The sequence below is a fragment of the Hemiscyllium ocellatum genome, chromosome 3, assembly GCF_020745735.1.
Source record: "Hemiscyllium ocellatum isolate sHemOce1 chromosome 3, sHemOce1.pat.X.cur, whole genome shotgun sequence".
Taxonomy (NCBI): Eukaryota; Metazoa; Chordata; class Chondrichthyes; order Orectolobiformes; family Hemiscylliidae; genus Hemiscyllium; species Hemiscyllium ocellatum.
Window position 1 is genome coordinate 41988481 of NC_083403.1, and position 14319 is coordinate 42002799.

Sequence of the window (14319 nt, forward strand, 5' to 3'; positions counted from 1 at the left end):
TGGTAATGACCTGAGTGTGGCAATCCAGGACCTCTCACTGATATTGTGAGGAAAAACAAAACAAAGAGCTGTGGATGCAGGAGATCTGAAAATCCTGATGAAGGGTCACTGGACTCAAAGCGTTAACTGTGTTTTTCTCTTGACTGTGGCTGCCAGATGTGCTGAGGTTCTCCAAGACTTTGTTTTTGTTTAATATTCTGAAGACATGAGTTTGAATCCTAATATGGCAGATACCGAATCTGAATTCAATTAAATGCAGCCCTAATGGTGACCATGTGACCACCACTGATTGTCATGAAACTCCAGCTGGTTAACTAATGTCCTCCTTAACTGGTCAGACACATTTATATATGACTCCAGATCTAAAGCAATGTGATTGACTCTCAGCTGCCCTCTGAGCAATTCAAAATCAACAATAAATGCCATCCCATTTTTGAAAAAAGAAGGATCTGATAAGAAAATAAATAAAAATGAAAAAGAAGTTCCCATCCCACGGCATGATATAAAAAACAGAAGTGCAGAGTGGATGATTCCTGAGGTTGATGATTCTCCTGACATTCCCTGCTTCACAGCTTCCAGTCTTTGGCCATTTTATTAATACCCACGCCATGTAACATCACCTTCAGTGCTATACTGGTCCCTTCAACATCCTGGCAGTAGTGCTGAAGACTTGTGTTCCATTCAGTCAAGATATTCCAGTACAGCTACGGCGCTAGCATCAATTACTTGTGAAATTTGATAAAAGGAAGGCAAATTGCTTTCTATCCCATCAAACTATTCATCATAATAATATATTAAAGGCAAAATGCTGTAGATTCTGAGACAAATACAGAGAAACATAGCAGCTCTGGCAGAATCTAAGGATAGAAAAGCAGAGTTAACACTTTGGTCCTAGTAGGACTCTTCGTAATTCTATTCATAATCATCAACAAAATGACCAAATGACCACCAAATTGGTATTTACGCATCACTAACTTGCTCAACAGTGCTCACTTTGTGTCTCAGCAGTACCATCCTCAGCATACCATAAATTTAACTAGCCTTAGTCCAAGAATGCATGAGTTGAATTCCAGAGATGTAAGTGACTGCCATTGGCACCAAGGCAGAATTCCATTAAACTTGATGGAGGAGTCAGAGGTAAAACCTGGGAAGATGTTTATGATTGTTGGCGATCAGTCATCTCAACCCCGTACCATTTCTGTGGAAGTTCTTCAGAGCAGTCCAACTCAAATCAATTGCTTTATCAATGACGTGCCCTATGTTGTGAGAAGAATTCATATTAGTTGCTGACTGTTGTAGTGGTATGCAGTGCAACTGCATTCTCAAATACTCAGATAATGGAGCAGTCTGTGCCAGATTGTAAAAAGGCATGGATAATATGATAGTTAACTGATAAATGGTGAGTTCTATTTGCATTTCATAGGGCCACACAATTATCATCCTCCAATAAGAGACTGGAGTCACATCCTCTTGTGTTTAATATCATTACCACCACAGATCTACTATGTAATCTCTTAACAAATGATTATTTGCAAAATTCGAGATGACAGATAATGTGAGAGTGCTGATGTTTGCTAACTTCCATGCTGACGATTAACATATTGTGGAGATAAATATTACTTCAATTGATGACAAAATCTCATGAGTAAATATGAGAAAAGAATATACTTGTGTTGCAAAATTGTATTGCTGATCTCATAAATTGCATTCTTCTTTCACCTGATTTCGCAGAGTGTTTTTCATCAATAGGCCACGCTTATTTGTTTAGAACATTTACCTAAAAAGTATAAAATGACTTCTGGCAAAGCTGAATTTCCCTCCATATAAAGTGATTTGCTGTAGTCTCCATTGTTGTGACTTAAATGTAATTTCTGTTCTTTTTTGATAGTCAGTTTTGGGCATCTTTCAATGTTTGTGAAGTGTTAAATTTGGCAGCAATGGAAAATGCTCTCAAGTCACAATGGTCAATAGCTTTATATTGTCTTAAATGCAGAAAAGGAAGCTGGAAGGAATTCTGGAACAAAAACAGAAGTTGTTGGAAAAGCTCAGCAGGTCTGGCAACATTTGTGAAGAAAAATCAGCGTTAACATTTTGGGTCCCGTGACCCTTCTTCAGAACAGTTCTGAGGGCCTGAAACATTAACTCTGATTTTTCTCCACATATGCTGCTGGACCTGCTAAGCTTTTCCAGCAAATTCTGTTTTTGTTCCTGATTTACAGCATCTGCATTTCTTTTGGCTTTATATAGAAGGAATTCTGTTTGGCTGCTCCAAATGACCCGAATATCGAAAGCTTCAAATAACTATTTTTTCTTGCTTGCATCTTGAGAGCTGAAATAGCAATATGATGTGTTTTTGTTAGTAGAATACGTTGGTGAGGCACTGTGCTGCAGGCTGTTCTGCCAGGCACTGTCAGGAACACCAAGGCACTACCTGCGCTTTTAATCTTCAAACATGCCACAGCAAAAGAGGGCATCTGCTCATGTTCACAGGTGTGCCACCACTTTTGTCAGGGTAGCATCTTCCTACATATCCAGAGATAGTCTGATTTTTAATGAGTAATGAGTTGAAGAGTTACAAAAGTCCACAGTAGGCAAGTGGAACAGAGGCTGAGATGAGATCAGCCATTATCACATTAAATGGTGGAGCAGGCTCAGTGGTCTGTGTTGCCTACTCCTGCTTCTAGTTCTTCTGTTCTTATGAAGCAAACAAGCATCTACTGTGTATATCAGGAACTTACATTTGCAAATGGAACTCATTTAGCAATTGTTTGAGCCTCTTTACCTCCCTCCTCATTTTACTGTGTGTTAATACCAAATTCTTTGACCATGTTTCTTTCCACTTGCCCTAATATTGGCTTTTGTTGGTTGACATGAAGTTTTAACTTCTTAACATTGGTATAAAGTGTCCTGCATTCTTTGTTTTATTAAAGACATAATCTAAATGTAAACTGTTGTTTTTGCTGTTTGGACTACTTCGGAGGGCTGACTCTGTACACCAGGACTGAAGTGACTGTAATATGTTTTGTGCTGCATCATTGTGTGATCCAAATTCATATCAAGAAACCAATGGCATTCTTGAAGTGTAGATGAATAATTTTTGAGCAGTGAGTTTCAAAGAAATGTTAACTCTGTTTCTCTCTTCACAGATGCTGCTGGACCTGCTGAGTTTCTCCAACTGTTGCTGTTTTTAACTTAGTTCTGATGTTGATTGAAACATTCATTTCCAGATAGTTTCTTCAGTAAATGATAACTTTGCACCATGCAATTGAGTTAACAATAAACTTCTTCAAATTCTGCTTCTTGTGGAGCCAGAACACACATTCCATCCATTCAAATTGATTTGTCTTGGTATTGTTCTTCTCGCTGTAGCAAGAATCTTACCAACACCCACACAAAATGTAATCAGTGATTAAAATAAAATGAATGTTTCCTCATGTGTATCCCAGTTTTCCATCACCTATGCTCATAATTCTCCTTATATGATGCATTTGTCCTAATCCTTCTGTTTGACAACAGGTCAGTCTGAGGCTGATTAAAAACCTGCAAATGTAGAAAGAGCAATTATAGTAGCAACCGTGTTGAGATGCTTGTAGCCTGGCTTTTCTTAACAGAGGGTAATCCAATGTCTGAAACATCTGGAGCCAATTGTACAATGGCTGTCAGCCCATCCTCACTTTCTGCCAATTTCTCAATCCAGTGAGGAGCATTGTTGGAAAGCAACTTGTGCTGTCTCTGAGAGGAATACAAGTCATGGAACTTTTCACCTGCCACATTTTCAGAGCTAAATCTGCCAGTTGGCGAACTCATGTATGGATGAAATCTGACATAATTGTTCATTCTGCATAGCTTACCAATCAGTTTGCAATATGAATTATTGTTTATGCAGTATCGTATATAGCTTATCTTTTTGTTCTTCTGAATTGTTTTGATTTTTGTTAACTGAATCAACAGAAAGTAAAATTGCTCTGCAGTGCGTTCTCTAGAATAATAATACAATTTCAGTTTACTTGGAATGTATTTACAGAAAATGTAATTTTATTTGCACAAAGAAAGGTTGTGGAGAACACTTAGCAGTGAATCTAGTGCCTATGTACTGTTAACACTTCTATATTTGTGGAGGCTTTTTAAATAAAAATTGTAAATACCTCAGGGTCATCCTGAGATAGCATCAGACAGAGAGAGATTTTATCACAAATGAAATCCCGGTGACCTTGCCTGAATGTTTCTTTCAATAAGTCACTTTTGTATATAACCTTGATGGAATGTTCTCTTAATCCATACTTCCCTTGCGAGTAGGACCTGTATTTATATGTAACTGTAGATATTTTGAGAACTAGGAAAGAAATTCTCATCATAATTATGAACATTTACTAAAACAAAAGGGTGATGCAGTCAGTTTTGGGTTACCTGCATTCTTGTTGCTTCAATGATCAAAATTTACAGATGTACAGTCGTTTCTGTTATAATGTGTGTTTCTTCAATGTGAGTTAGCTTTAACGCAGTTGAAAAATTTAGACCGTTATTTGTAGAACATAAAATATCCTTATCTGTATTAGCTATAATGTGATTCTGGTCCCATAAGTTTAAATGGCATGACTATTGTGCGGTTTTCTTATAATGCAAGATCGCACGAGAATGCAACTATCGTGTTATGTCAGAATTGACTGTATTACTTTTATGTGAGATGTCATTTCTGTACACAGACAGTTCCAGAATCCAGGAGTGGCTTGGTAACATGTATTCCAGATGAGGGAGGTTCTTATTCTTATGGAACATATGATTGTTTAAAAATTTCTATTAATGCACTTATAAAATGTTTTTGTTTATTAGGAAAAAGTATTATCTTTGAATACTTTTGTAAAAGTGAACTTCATTATAAAGTGCTAATCATACTAGTGAATAAAGTTTGGGAGAAGACTTGTAGCTCGGGTGCTCGTTGTTGTGGTTCTGTTTCCCGAGCTGGGAATTTGTGTTGCAGACGTTTCATCCCCTGTCTAGGTGACATCCTCAGTGCTTGGGAGCCTCCTGTGAAGCACTTCTGTGATCACAGGAGGCTCCCAAGCACTGAGGATGTCACCTAGACAGGGGATGAAACGTCTGCAACACAAATTCCCAGCTCGGCAAACAGAACCACAACCTATTAGTGAACAGTACACAAACTAATAGAATCTGAAATATTGTGAATGCTAGAAGCTGTGAAGGCTGAAATCTGAAGTAAAAACAAAATTCTGGAGATACTCAATAGATCAAGTGGGACCAGTAGAGTGATTCAAGAGTTAACATTTCAGATCTGTAACCTGTGAAGTGCGAGTATTTACAGTATTTTCTTGTTTGTATGATAGTATACAAATTAATATATTTATTTTTTATTTATCTACATTTACTCAGTGGAGCAAGTTCCTGTAGAAGCTTATCAAATCCCTCTTTCGCAAGCAGAGGTTCTCGAGGAGGGAAATGATGTTACCCTTGTTGCCTGGGGAACTCAGGTCAGTATTTGTGCATATTGTATTCTGAAGCAAGATAGATGGTGTTCTGTATTGACATAAAATCAAGTTAAAATAAAGTGGCTTTGAAAAGCAGAGATGGAGTACAGTACATGCTATGTTAATTAATTTGTTAACTAATTGTTCTGAAGAAGCAGGGAGACATGGATATGTATGTGTATAAGTCTTTAAGGTGGCAGGACAGAAGAATAGAGCATCTTCTCAAGTATACAATATTCTAGACTTTATTAACAGGGGCAGACAATACAAGAGCAAAGAACACTGAACTTATCTAAGAAACCTGTTAGACCACAGCTAGAGTACTGTGTACATAATTCAGGGAGGATGTGAAAATGTGGGACAAGTGCAGGTGAGGTTTGTGAGAATGATTTGAGTTTTGATTTTATTTTGATTTGATTTTGTTGTCGTGTGTACTTAAGGACAAAAGTGCAGGAATACAGTGAAAAGTGTACAACATCACCAGACAAGGTGCCATCTTAGGTACAAATATCTTGGTACAGAATCTTAACAACAAAGTAGAAAGAAAGAGCAAAGTTAAAAGTTAAACATTGCATTATAATAATGCATAAAACACATGAAATAAGGTTAGAAGTTACACATTGCAGATCTTCTTAGTTTTAAGTAGAAAATATAGAAATAAAGCTGAAAGTTCTGGGTTGAGAAATGTCATTAATGACAATAGATTGGAAATTTACCAGGGATTTCCTTTAAGAGGATATTATATAAAAGTTTTCAACATCATATGGTATTTTGACAGTGATCACCAGTCATGTGAAAAAAAAGTCATGTAATTCTTAGGAAGCTTTATTTAATGAAAAGTCAATCTTCACAGTATCCTTTAAACCATTCCAGGTCTTTCCACAAAGTTTTTGAATAAATTCAACTTTCCACAATCCTTCAAAAATTAAATCCCTCAGAAAATATTGAAAATGAAGGCTCTTTTGTAACACTATTCCGAGAATGAGACAGCACAGATTTAAAGTAATTTGCAAAATAAGTCAATGTGATGTGAGCAAGTGTCCATTTCTTAGAAAATAGATCTGGAATTCACTACCTGGCAGTGTAGTGGTGACAGTTTGATTGCAGGTATTGGATCTTTATTTGAGTAGAAACATTGTACAGGATTTGGGGAAAAGGTCGGAGAATGGTACTTATTTACATGGAAAGTCAGTGCAGACACAGTGAGTTGAATGTAAGTGTAACCTTACTGTCTGCCAGAGGAAATGGTGGATACAGGTGCAATCACATCATTTAAAAGGCAGACAGATGGGTATATGAATAGAAAGGATTTAGAGGGTTATCGGTCAAATGGTGACAATTGGGACTTGATTTATCTAGGATAATCTGAGTTGAGAGTGTGGTGCTGTAAAAGCACAGCAAGTTAGGCAGCATCTGAGCAGCAGGAGAATCGACGTTTTGGGCATAAGCCTTAATCAGGAATGAGCATTCCTCATGAAGGACTTTCGCCCGAAACATCAATTCTTGTGCTCCTCGGTTGCTGCCGGATCTGCTGTGCTTTTTCAGCACCACACTCCCGACTCTGATCTCCAGCATCTGCAGTCTTCACTTTCTCTTATCGAGGATATCTGGGTGGCATGGACACGTTGGACTGAAGGGTCTGTTTCTGTGCTGTACATTTCTATGACTCTATTTTGCTGTCTTATTCCCTTGATTCCCTTACACATTAAACATCTGTCTGTCTCAACCTTGAATATGCTTAATGACTCAGGCTCAAAGGTCCTCTGTGGTAGAAAGATTCACTACTCACTGAGGGAAGAAATTCCTCCTCATCCCTGTCTTAAAAGGGCTACCTTTTTTTCTGAAATTATAGACTCTGGGTTCTAGACTGTCTCACAGTGGGAAAAAGCCTTTCCACATCTATCCTTTCAAGCCTTCTAGAAATAATATATGTATCAGTAAGATTTCCTCTCATTTTTCTAAACCCAAATGATTACAAGCCCAAGCTACTCAATGCCTTCTCATGATAGGTGATAGACATTTTAGTTATGGCAAATAGAGCATTGATGACTAGCTTAATGCAATTATATAATATACATTGTGATTAAGGAGATGTCTCATTGCAGACTGTAAGGAGCCAGTATCTCCAAAGTTACGGGCTCTAATGACTCTAAAAGACATTGGCAAACTCTCTATGGACTCTCAGTTGGACATTGTTGGAGCTGCTTTGCTTTTAGTTGACATTGTAGCTGTTGAACAGAGACAGTTGTTAAGATAGGGCCATCCTTTGTCAGTATTTTTTCAATGCTATCATCTGGACAATAAGAACCTCTGTGTGTAGTCAAAAATACTTCATTGGTGCTTCCTGTGAAAGCATCATTGCAGTAGCTATGTGGGATGTTCTTGACACATGATGTTTCAGTTAACCTTTCTATTGTTACTGATTCAAAAATATGAATCATTCCTGCTGCTCTTTTGAGCTGTGCTTTTTAATGTCCCTTTGAGAATGCATTAATCATTTCACTGATATTTTATAAACTAGCAGTAACCTTTGCAATGTCTTGGATTTGTGAATAGTTCATAAACTAATATTCTACTCATCTTGGCAGACATTGTCTTATATGGCAATCATTTCAAATGACACAACCATCACACACAGATTTAGCATGCTTAAAAAGTTGTTTTTTCTTTCATTATTCCATTAAATTGTTTTTGATCTTTCATTGGTACGCAGAACATTGCAGTTCTCCACATTAAATATAATCTACTTTCCGTTTACTCTATGACTAAGTCTTTATAGATGTTTTTGAGCTATACCAAAATTAAAAATTCTAGTATGCCTACAATGATTTGTATAATTTGCAAATTTACATGATCTGTTTGCAGTGTTCTTGAGAATCTCATTACTTAACACGAACAACAGCGGTTACAAAAGTGATATTCATAATTGCTGATGACTAATTAAAAGTAATACTGTAGAAGATTAGTTTCTAGTTATTTTTGTCTCACTGTTTCAAAAAATTATAATTTACGATTAATTTCTGAGAGCCGTGGTTTATTCTGAAGACTCTTGTGAATTACCTTATCTGAAAGATCAAATATTTACATAATTAAATTTACCTATTAATTGCAACAGAATCAAGAACGAGAACCAGTCTAATTGAACAGAACTGGACTCCATAAATCCACACTAGCTTCATATTATTGTGATCTTCTTTCTGATGAAATGTAATAATAATCATCATTTATATAAAGGATTTGGGTGAGAACATAGGAAGTATGGCTTGTAAGTTTATAGATGACACAACAATTAGAGGTATAGTGAACAAAGAAGAAGGTTACCTTAGAGCATAATGGGACCTTGATCAGATGGGCCAATGGGCCAAGGAGTGGCGGATGGAGTTTAATTGAGATAAATATGAAGTGCACAATTTTGGAAAGGCAAATCAGGTAAGGTCCTGATTAAAGAGAGTGTTACTGAATAAAGAGACCTTGGAGTGCAGGTTCATTGTTCCTTGAAAGTGGAGTCCCAAGTAGACAGGATAATGAAGAAGGTATTTGGTATGTTCACCCTTATTGGTCAATGCATTGAGTATAGGAGTTGGGAGGTCATGCTGTGGCTGTACAGGAGATTGGTTTGGCCACTATTGTAATACTACATGCAGTTCTGGTCTCCCTGCTATAGAAAAAATGTTGTGAAACTTGAAAGGGCTCAGGAAAGATGTACAATGATGTTGCCAGGTTTGCAGGATTTGGACTTTAGGGCGAGGCTGATTAGGTTGGGACATTTTTTCCTTGGAGCATCGGAGGCTGAGGGGTGACCTTATAGAGGTTTATAAAATTATGAGGGACATGGATAGGGTGAATGGCTAAGGTCTTTCCTCTGGATTGGAGGAAGTCTAAAACTAGAGGGCATAGTTTTAAGGTGAGAGGAGAAAGATTTAAAAGGGTCTCTTTTCATGCAGAGAGTGGTGTGTATACGGAATGAGCTGCCACAGGAAATGGTGGAGGCTGGTACAATTACAATATTTAAAAGCAAGGATTTAGAGGCAAATGGGCCAAATGCTGGCAAGTGGGGCTAGATTAATTTGGTCGGCATGGATGAGTTGGAATGAAGGTTGTATAGGATGTTGATGAAGCATCTTCTGGAGTAAAGTGTCCATTTCTTGTCGCCAGGATTTAGGAAGAATACTATTAGGCTGGAGAGGGTTCAGAAGAGATTTACCAGACTGTTGCTGGGAAAGGAGGGTTTGAGTTATAAAGAGAGGCTGGATAGGCTGGGACTTCTTTCACTGGAGCATAGGAGGTTGAGGCGTGAACTTATCAAGGTTTATACAGTCATGAGGGGTTTAGATAAAGTGAATGGCAGGTGTCTTTCCCTAAGATGGGACGTTTCAAGATTAGAGTGTATATTTTTAAGGTGAGAGGAGAAAGATTTAAAAAAGACATGATAGGAATTTATTTAGGCAGAGTTTCTGTGAGCAATGAATTTCCAGGGGAACTGGTGAATGCTGGTACACTTACAATGTTTAAAAGATATTTGGATAAGTACTTGAATAGGAAAGGTTTGGAGGGATATGAGCTAATCCCAGGCAGGTGGGACTAGTTTAGTTTGGGATTATGGTCAGCATGGACTGGTTGGACTGAAAGGTCTGTTTTTATGCTGTACGATTCAGTGACTCTATACCCAGACCAAACCATTTCGAAATACGTCAAGGAGTTAGCCAAGACCTTAAGGTTTTCTTATTTTATAAAGCATTGCATTCTGGATGCAATTCGACTGGTCACACTCTCAGGCTTGAAACAAAACACCATTTATTCATACACTATAGTTAACAAATAGACAAAAAAAAGGGCTTATCTGTAACTCGATCAAAATACTCGAAATAATAAACTCGTTACAGGCTGCATGCTGGCTCAACAGGTGGCTTGGTGGTTAGCACTGCTGCCTCCCTGTCCAGGGATCCGGGTTCGATTCCAGCCTCTGTCTCAACCTTCCTTCTGAAAAAAGGGATAAAATACACCTGTTAAAGCCATATGAATGTTTATTCAATGTGGTGTTGTTTCCAGTTTACATTCTCAAAAAAACTTTGCAATTACCTCAAAACGTTTATGACACTTTGTGATAGAAATTGAAAGATTCATTGCTTGTATTATGTACTAATTACTAGTGTAAACACCACTATTTTAACAGTCTAAGAATGGATATATTGTAAATCAAATTCTAGTTTTTTTTGGGGGGGCAGGGGGAAAGTGGGAGGTATTGTGCCTCTTCATATCCATATCTTACTTGCCGTTGTTTTATGACATATGTTCCCAAAAGTTTACTTTCTATTGAGTCAATCTGCAGTTCATCAAGCTCTTGATTATGACTCAAACTATATTATATCAGGGGATATAACACACCTTAACCACACCTTCAAATGTTTAATTACTTTTCCAGAAATGTTTGTTTCTGTGCCCACAGAATAATACTGAGCCATTCTTGGAATTAAAATGTAACAGGCTATATTTACATAGGGTTAGATTAAATTCCCTACAGTGAGGAAACAGGCCGTTCGGCCCAACAAGCCCACACCGACCCTCTGAAGAGTAACCCACCCAGACCCATTTTCCTCTGACTAAAGCACCTAATCTATGGGCAGTTTAGCATGGCTAACTCACCTGGCCTGCACAGCTTTGGACTGTGGGAGGAAACCAGAGCACCTGGAGGAAACCCATGCAGACACGGGGAGAACGTACAAACTCCACACAGACAGTTGCCCAAGGATGGAATTGAATCCGAGACCCTGGTGCTGTGAAGCAGCAGTGCTAGCCACTGAGCCACCGTGTCGCCCTTGTTATGAACAGATTAACAAAAAGCTAAGTGGCAATTTCCTATAAGTGATTGTGTGTAGGAATAACTGTGTTGGGAAAGTTGAACAATTGAAATGTATTAAGTTTGGAAGTAGGTTGAAATAGTCCCTAGAGGACCAACACAGTGAAGAGGCTACATGAGAATATCCATCTTGAGTGCTGCATTTAGAGGTCAAAGATAATTAATGTGCTAAAATTGTTGTTAATGACCACTGTGTCTCGATTTGTTGGCCCTTTTACGCAGTTGCTTTGAGTAGTGTAGTTTTAAAAGCCATATACATTCATATCAGTGAGAAAACTTCTCCGAGATCCTTATCAGTAGGATATTTGGTTGGGTAAGGTATCTTTCTTCATTATGTTAGAAAATTATTTAATCTCTGTTGGACGATGAAGAGGTTTTTTTTGACACATTGAGCAGTATTTAAAAATGGCAGCTTATAGTGACACCATAAATTCAGGGCAGAATGAAGATGATGACTAGTGGCATCCATCAGTCTTACCTGGAGAGTGTATTTCTGAGAATCAATATGATTCCTATCACACGTGAAATTTTGTGTCATGTGTCTATCCTCCAATCGCTACATTTTGCTGGAGAAATAACTTGGAGACATTATTACAGTTTTGGTCATAGGTATTGTTTATTTCAGTCAGTCGAGATTCTGATGAAACAGATTCTGTTTGGTGGAGATATTGTATGCTGCAGAAAAACTTATTAAATTCCATCATTCCTCTACCACATTGACTTCACATGCTCACTTTGTTTAAAAATAGCAGAGATTTTCAAGCAACAAAATCAGGTGTACCCGAGAACTCTGTGGGAAGCTAGAGAAGTGATTACTGGGCCTCTTGCTAAGATATTTGTATCACTGATAGTCACAGGTGAGGCGCCAGAAGACTGGAGGTTGGCAAAAGTGGTGCCACTGTTTAAGAAGACCAGCAGTAAAGACAAGCCAGGGAACTATAGACCAGTGAGCCTGACCTTAGTGGTGGGCAAGTTGTTGGAGGGAATCCTGAGGGACAGGATGTACATGTGGGCGGCACGGTGGCACAGTGGTTAGCACTGCTGCCTCACAGCGCCTGCAGACCCGGGTTCAATTCCCGACTCAGGCGACTGACTGTGTGGAGTTTGCACGTTCTCCTTGTGTCTGCGTGGGTTTCCTCCGGGTGCTCCGGTTTCCTCCCACAGTCCAAAGATGTGCGGGTCAGGTGAATTGGCCAAGCTAAATTGCCCGTAGTGTTAGGTAAGGGTAAATGTAGGGGTATGGGTGGGTTGCGCTTCGGCGGGTCGGTGTGGACTTGTTGGGCCGAAGGGCCTGTTTCCACACTGTAAGTCTAAAAAAAAATGTATTTAGAAAGGCAAGGACTGATTAGGGATAGTCAACATGGCTTCGTGTGTGGGAAATCATGTCTCACAAACTTGATTGAGTTTTTGGAAGAAGTAACAAAGAAGATTGATGAGGGCAGAGCAGTAGATGTGATCTATATGGACTTCAGTAAGGTGTTCGACAAGATTCCACATGGGATACTGATTAGCAAGGTGAGATCTCACAGAATACAGGGAGAACTAGCTCAAAAGAACTGGCTCAAAAGTAGAGGGTGGTGGTTGAGGGTTGTTTTTCAGACTGGAGGCATGTGACCAGTGGAGTGCCACTAGGATCGGTGCTGAGTCCTCTACTTTTTGTCATTTACGTAAATGATTCGGATGTGAGCATAAGAGGTAAAGATGGTAAGTTTGCAGATGACATCAAAATTGGAGGTGTAGTGGGCAGCGAAGAGGGTCATCTCAGATAACAATAGGATCTTGACCAGATAGGCCAATGGGCTGTGAGGTGGCAGATGGAGTTTAATTTAAATAAATGCTAGGTGGTGCATTTTGGGAAAGCAAATCTTAGCAGGACTTATACACTTAATGGTAAGGTCCTAGGGAGTGTTGCTGAACAAAGAGACCTTGGAGTGCAGGTTCATAGCTCCTTGAAAGTGGAGTCGCAGGTAGATAGGATAGTGAAGGCGGCGTTTGGTATGCTTTCCTTTATTGGTCAGAGTATTGAGTACAGGAGTTGGGAGGTTATGTTGCAGCTGTACAGGACATTGGTTAGGCCACTGTTGGGATATTGTGTGCAATTCCTGTCTCCTTCCTATTGGAAAGATGTTGTGAAACTTGAAAGGGTTCAAAAAAGATTTACAAGGATGTTGCCAGGATTGGAGGATTTGAGCTACAGGGAGAGGCTGAACAGGTTGGGGCTGTTTTTCCTGGAGCGTCGGAGGCTGAGTGGTGACCTTTGGAGATTTACAAAATTATTAGGATAAATAGACAAAGTATTTTCCCTGGGGTGGGGGAGGGCATAGGTTTAGGGTGAGAGGGGAAAGATATAAAAGAGACCTAAGGGGCAACTTTTTCACACAGAGGGTGGTACGTGTATGGAATGAGCTACCAGAAGATGTGTTGGAGGCTGGTACAATTGCAACATTTAAGAGGCATTTGGATGGGTATATGAATAGGAAGGGTTTGGAGGGATATTGGCCGGGTGCTGGCAGGTGGGACTAGATTGGGATGGGATACCTGGTCGGCATGGACAGTTGGACCAAAGGGCTGTACATCTCTATGACTCTATGACTCTAAAATGGTACAAGCAGCTTGAAAAGGTAGCATCCTGCTGCTAGGAGTGGCTCTGTTTTATGTTGTATTATAAGACCACACGATGTCAGAGGTTGGTCATTCAACCCATCATAGTTCTTCACTGTTCAGTGGGATCATGGCCGATCTGATAATTGTCACCTCCACTTTTCTGCCTTTTTCTATGTAGCTCTTAATTGCCTTACTAATCACCCAGCCTGAACAGTCCATTGCAATAAAGAATTCCACTGATTCACAGCCCTCTGAGAGGAGAAGTTCTTCCTCATCCCTGCCTTAAACATGCAACTCTTTACTTTGAGATTATGTCCCCAATCGTAGACTCTCTTACAAGGGGAAACAGCCTCTCTGGTTCTACCCTGTCAAGCA

General features: G+C 39.1%; 1 protein-coding gene across 1 annotated transcript in view; it reads left to right on the forward strand.

Moving 5' to 3' along the window:
• The window catches only part of bckdhb (branched chain keto acid dehydrogenase E1 subunit beta), a 291935-nt gene that overhangs the window by 107036 nt on the left and 170580 nt on the right, over positions 1-14319 (forward strand). Inside the window, exon 7 of the mRNA XM_060849722.1 lies at positions 5389-5486. Within this exon, the coding sequence (XP_060705705.1) occupies positions 5389-5486 (98 nt within the window). The remainder of the gene's footprint in view (positions 1-5388; positions 5487-14319) is intronic.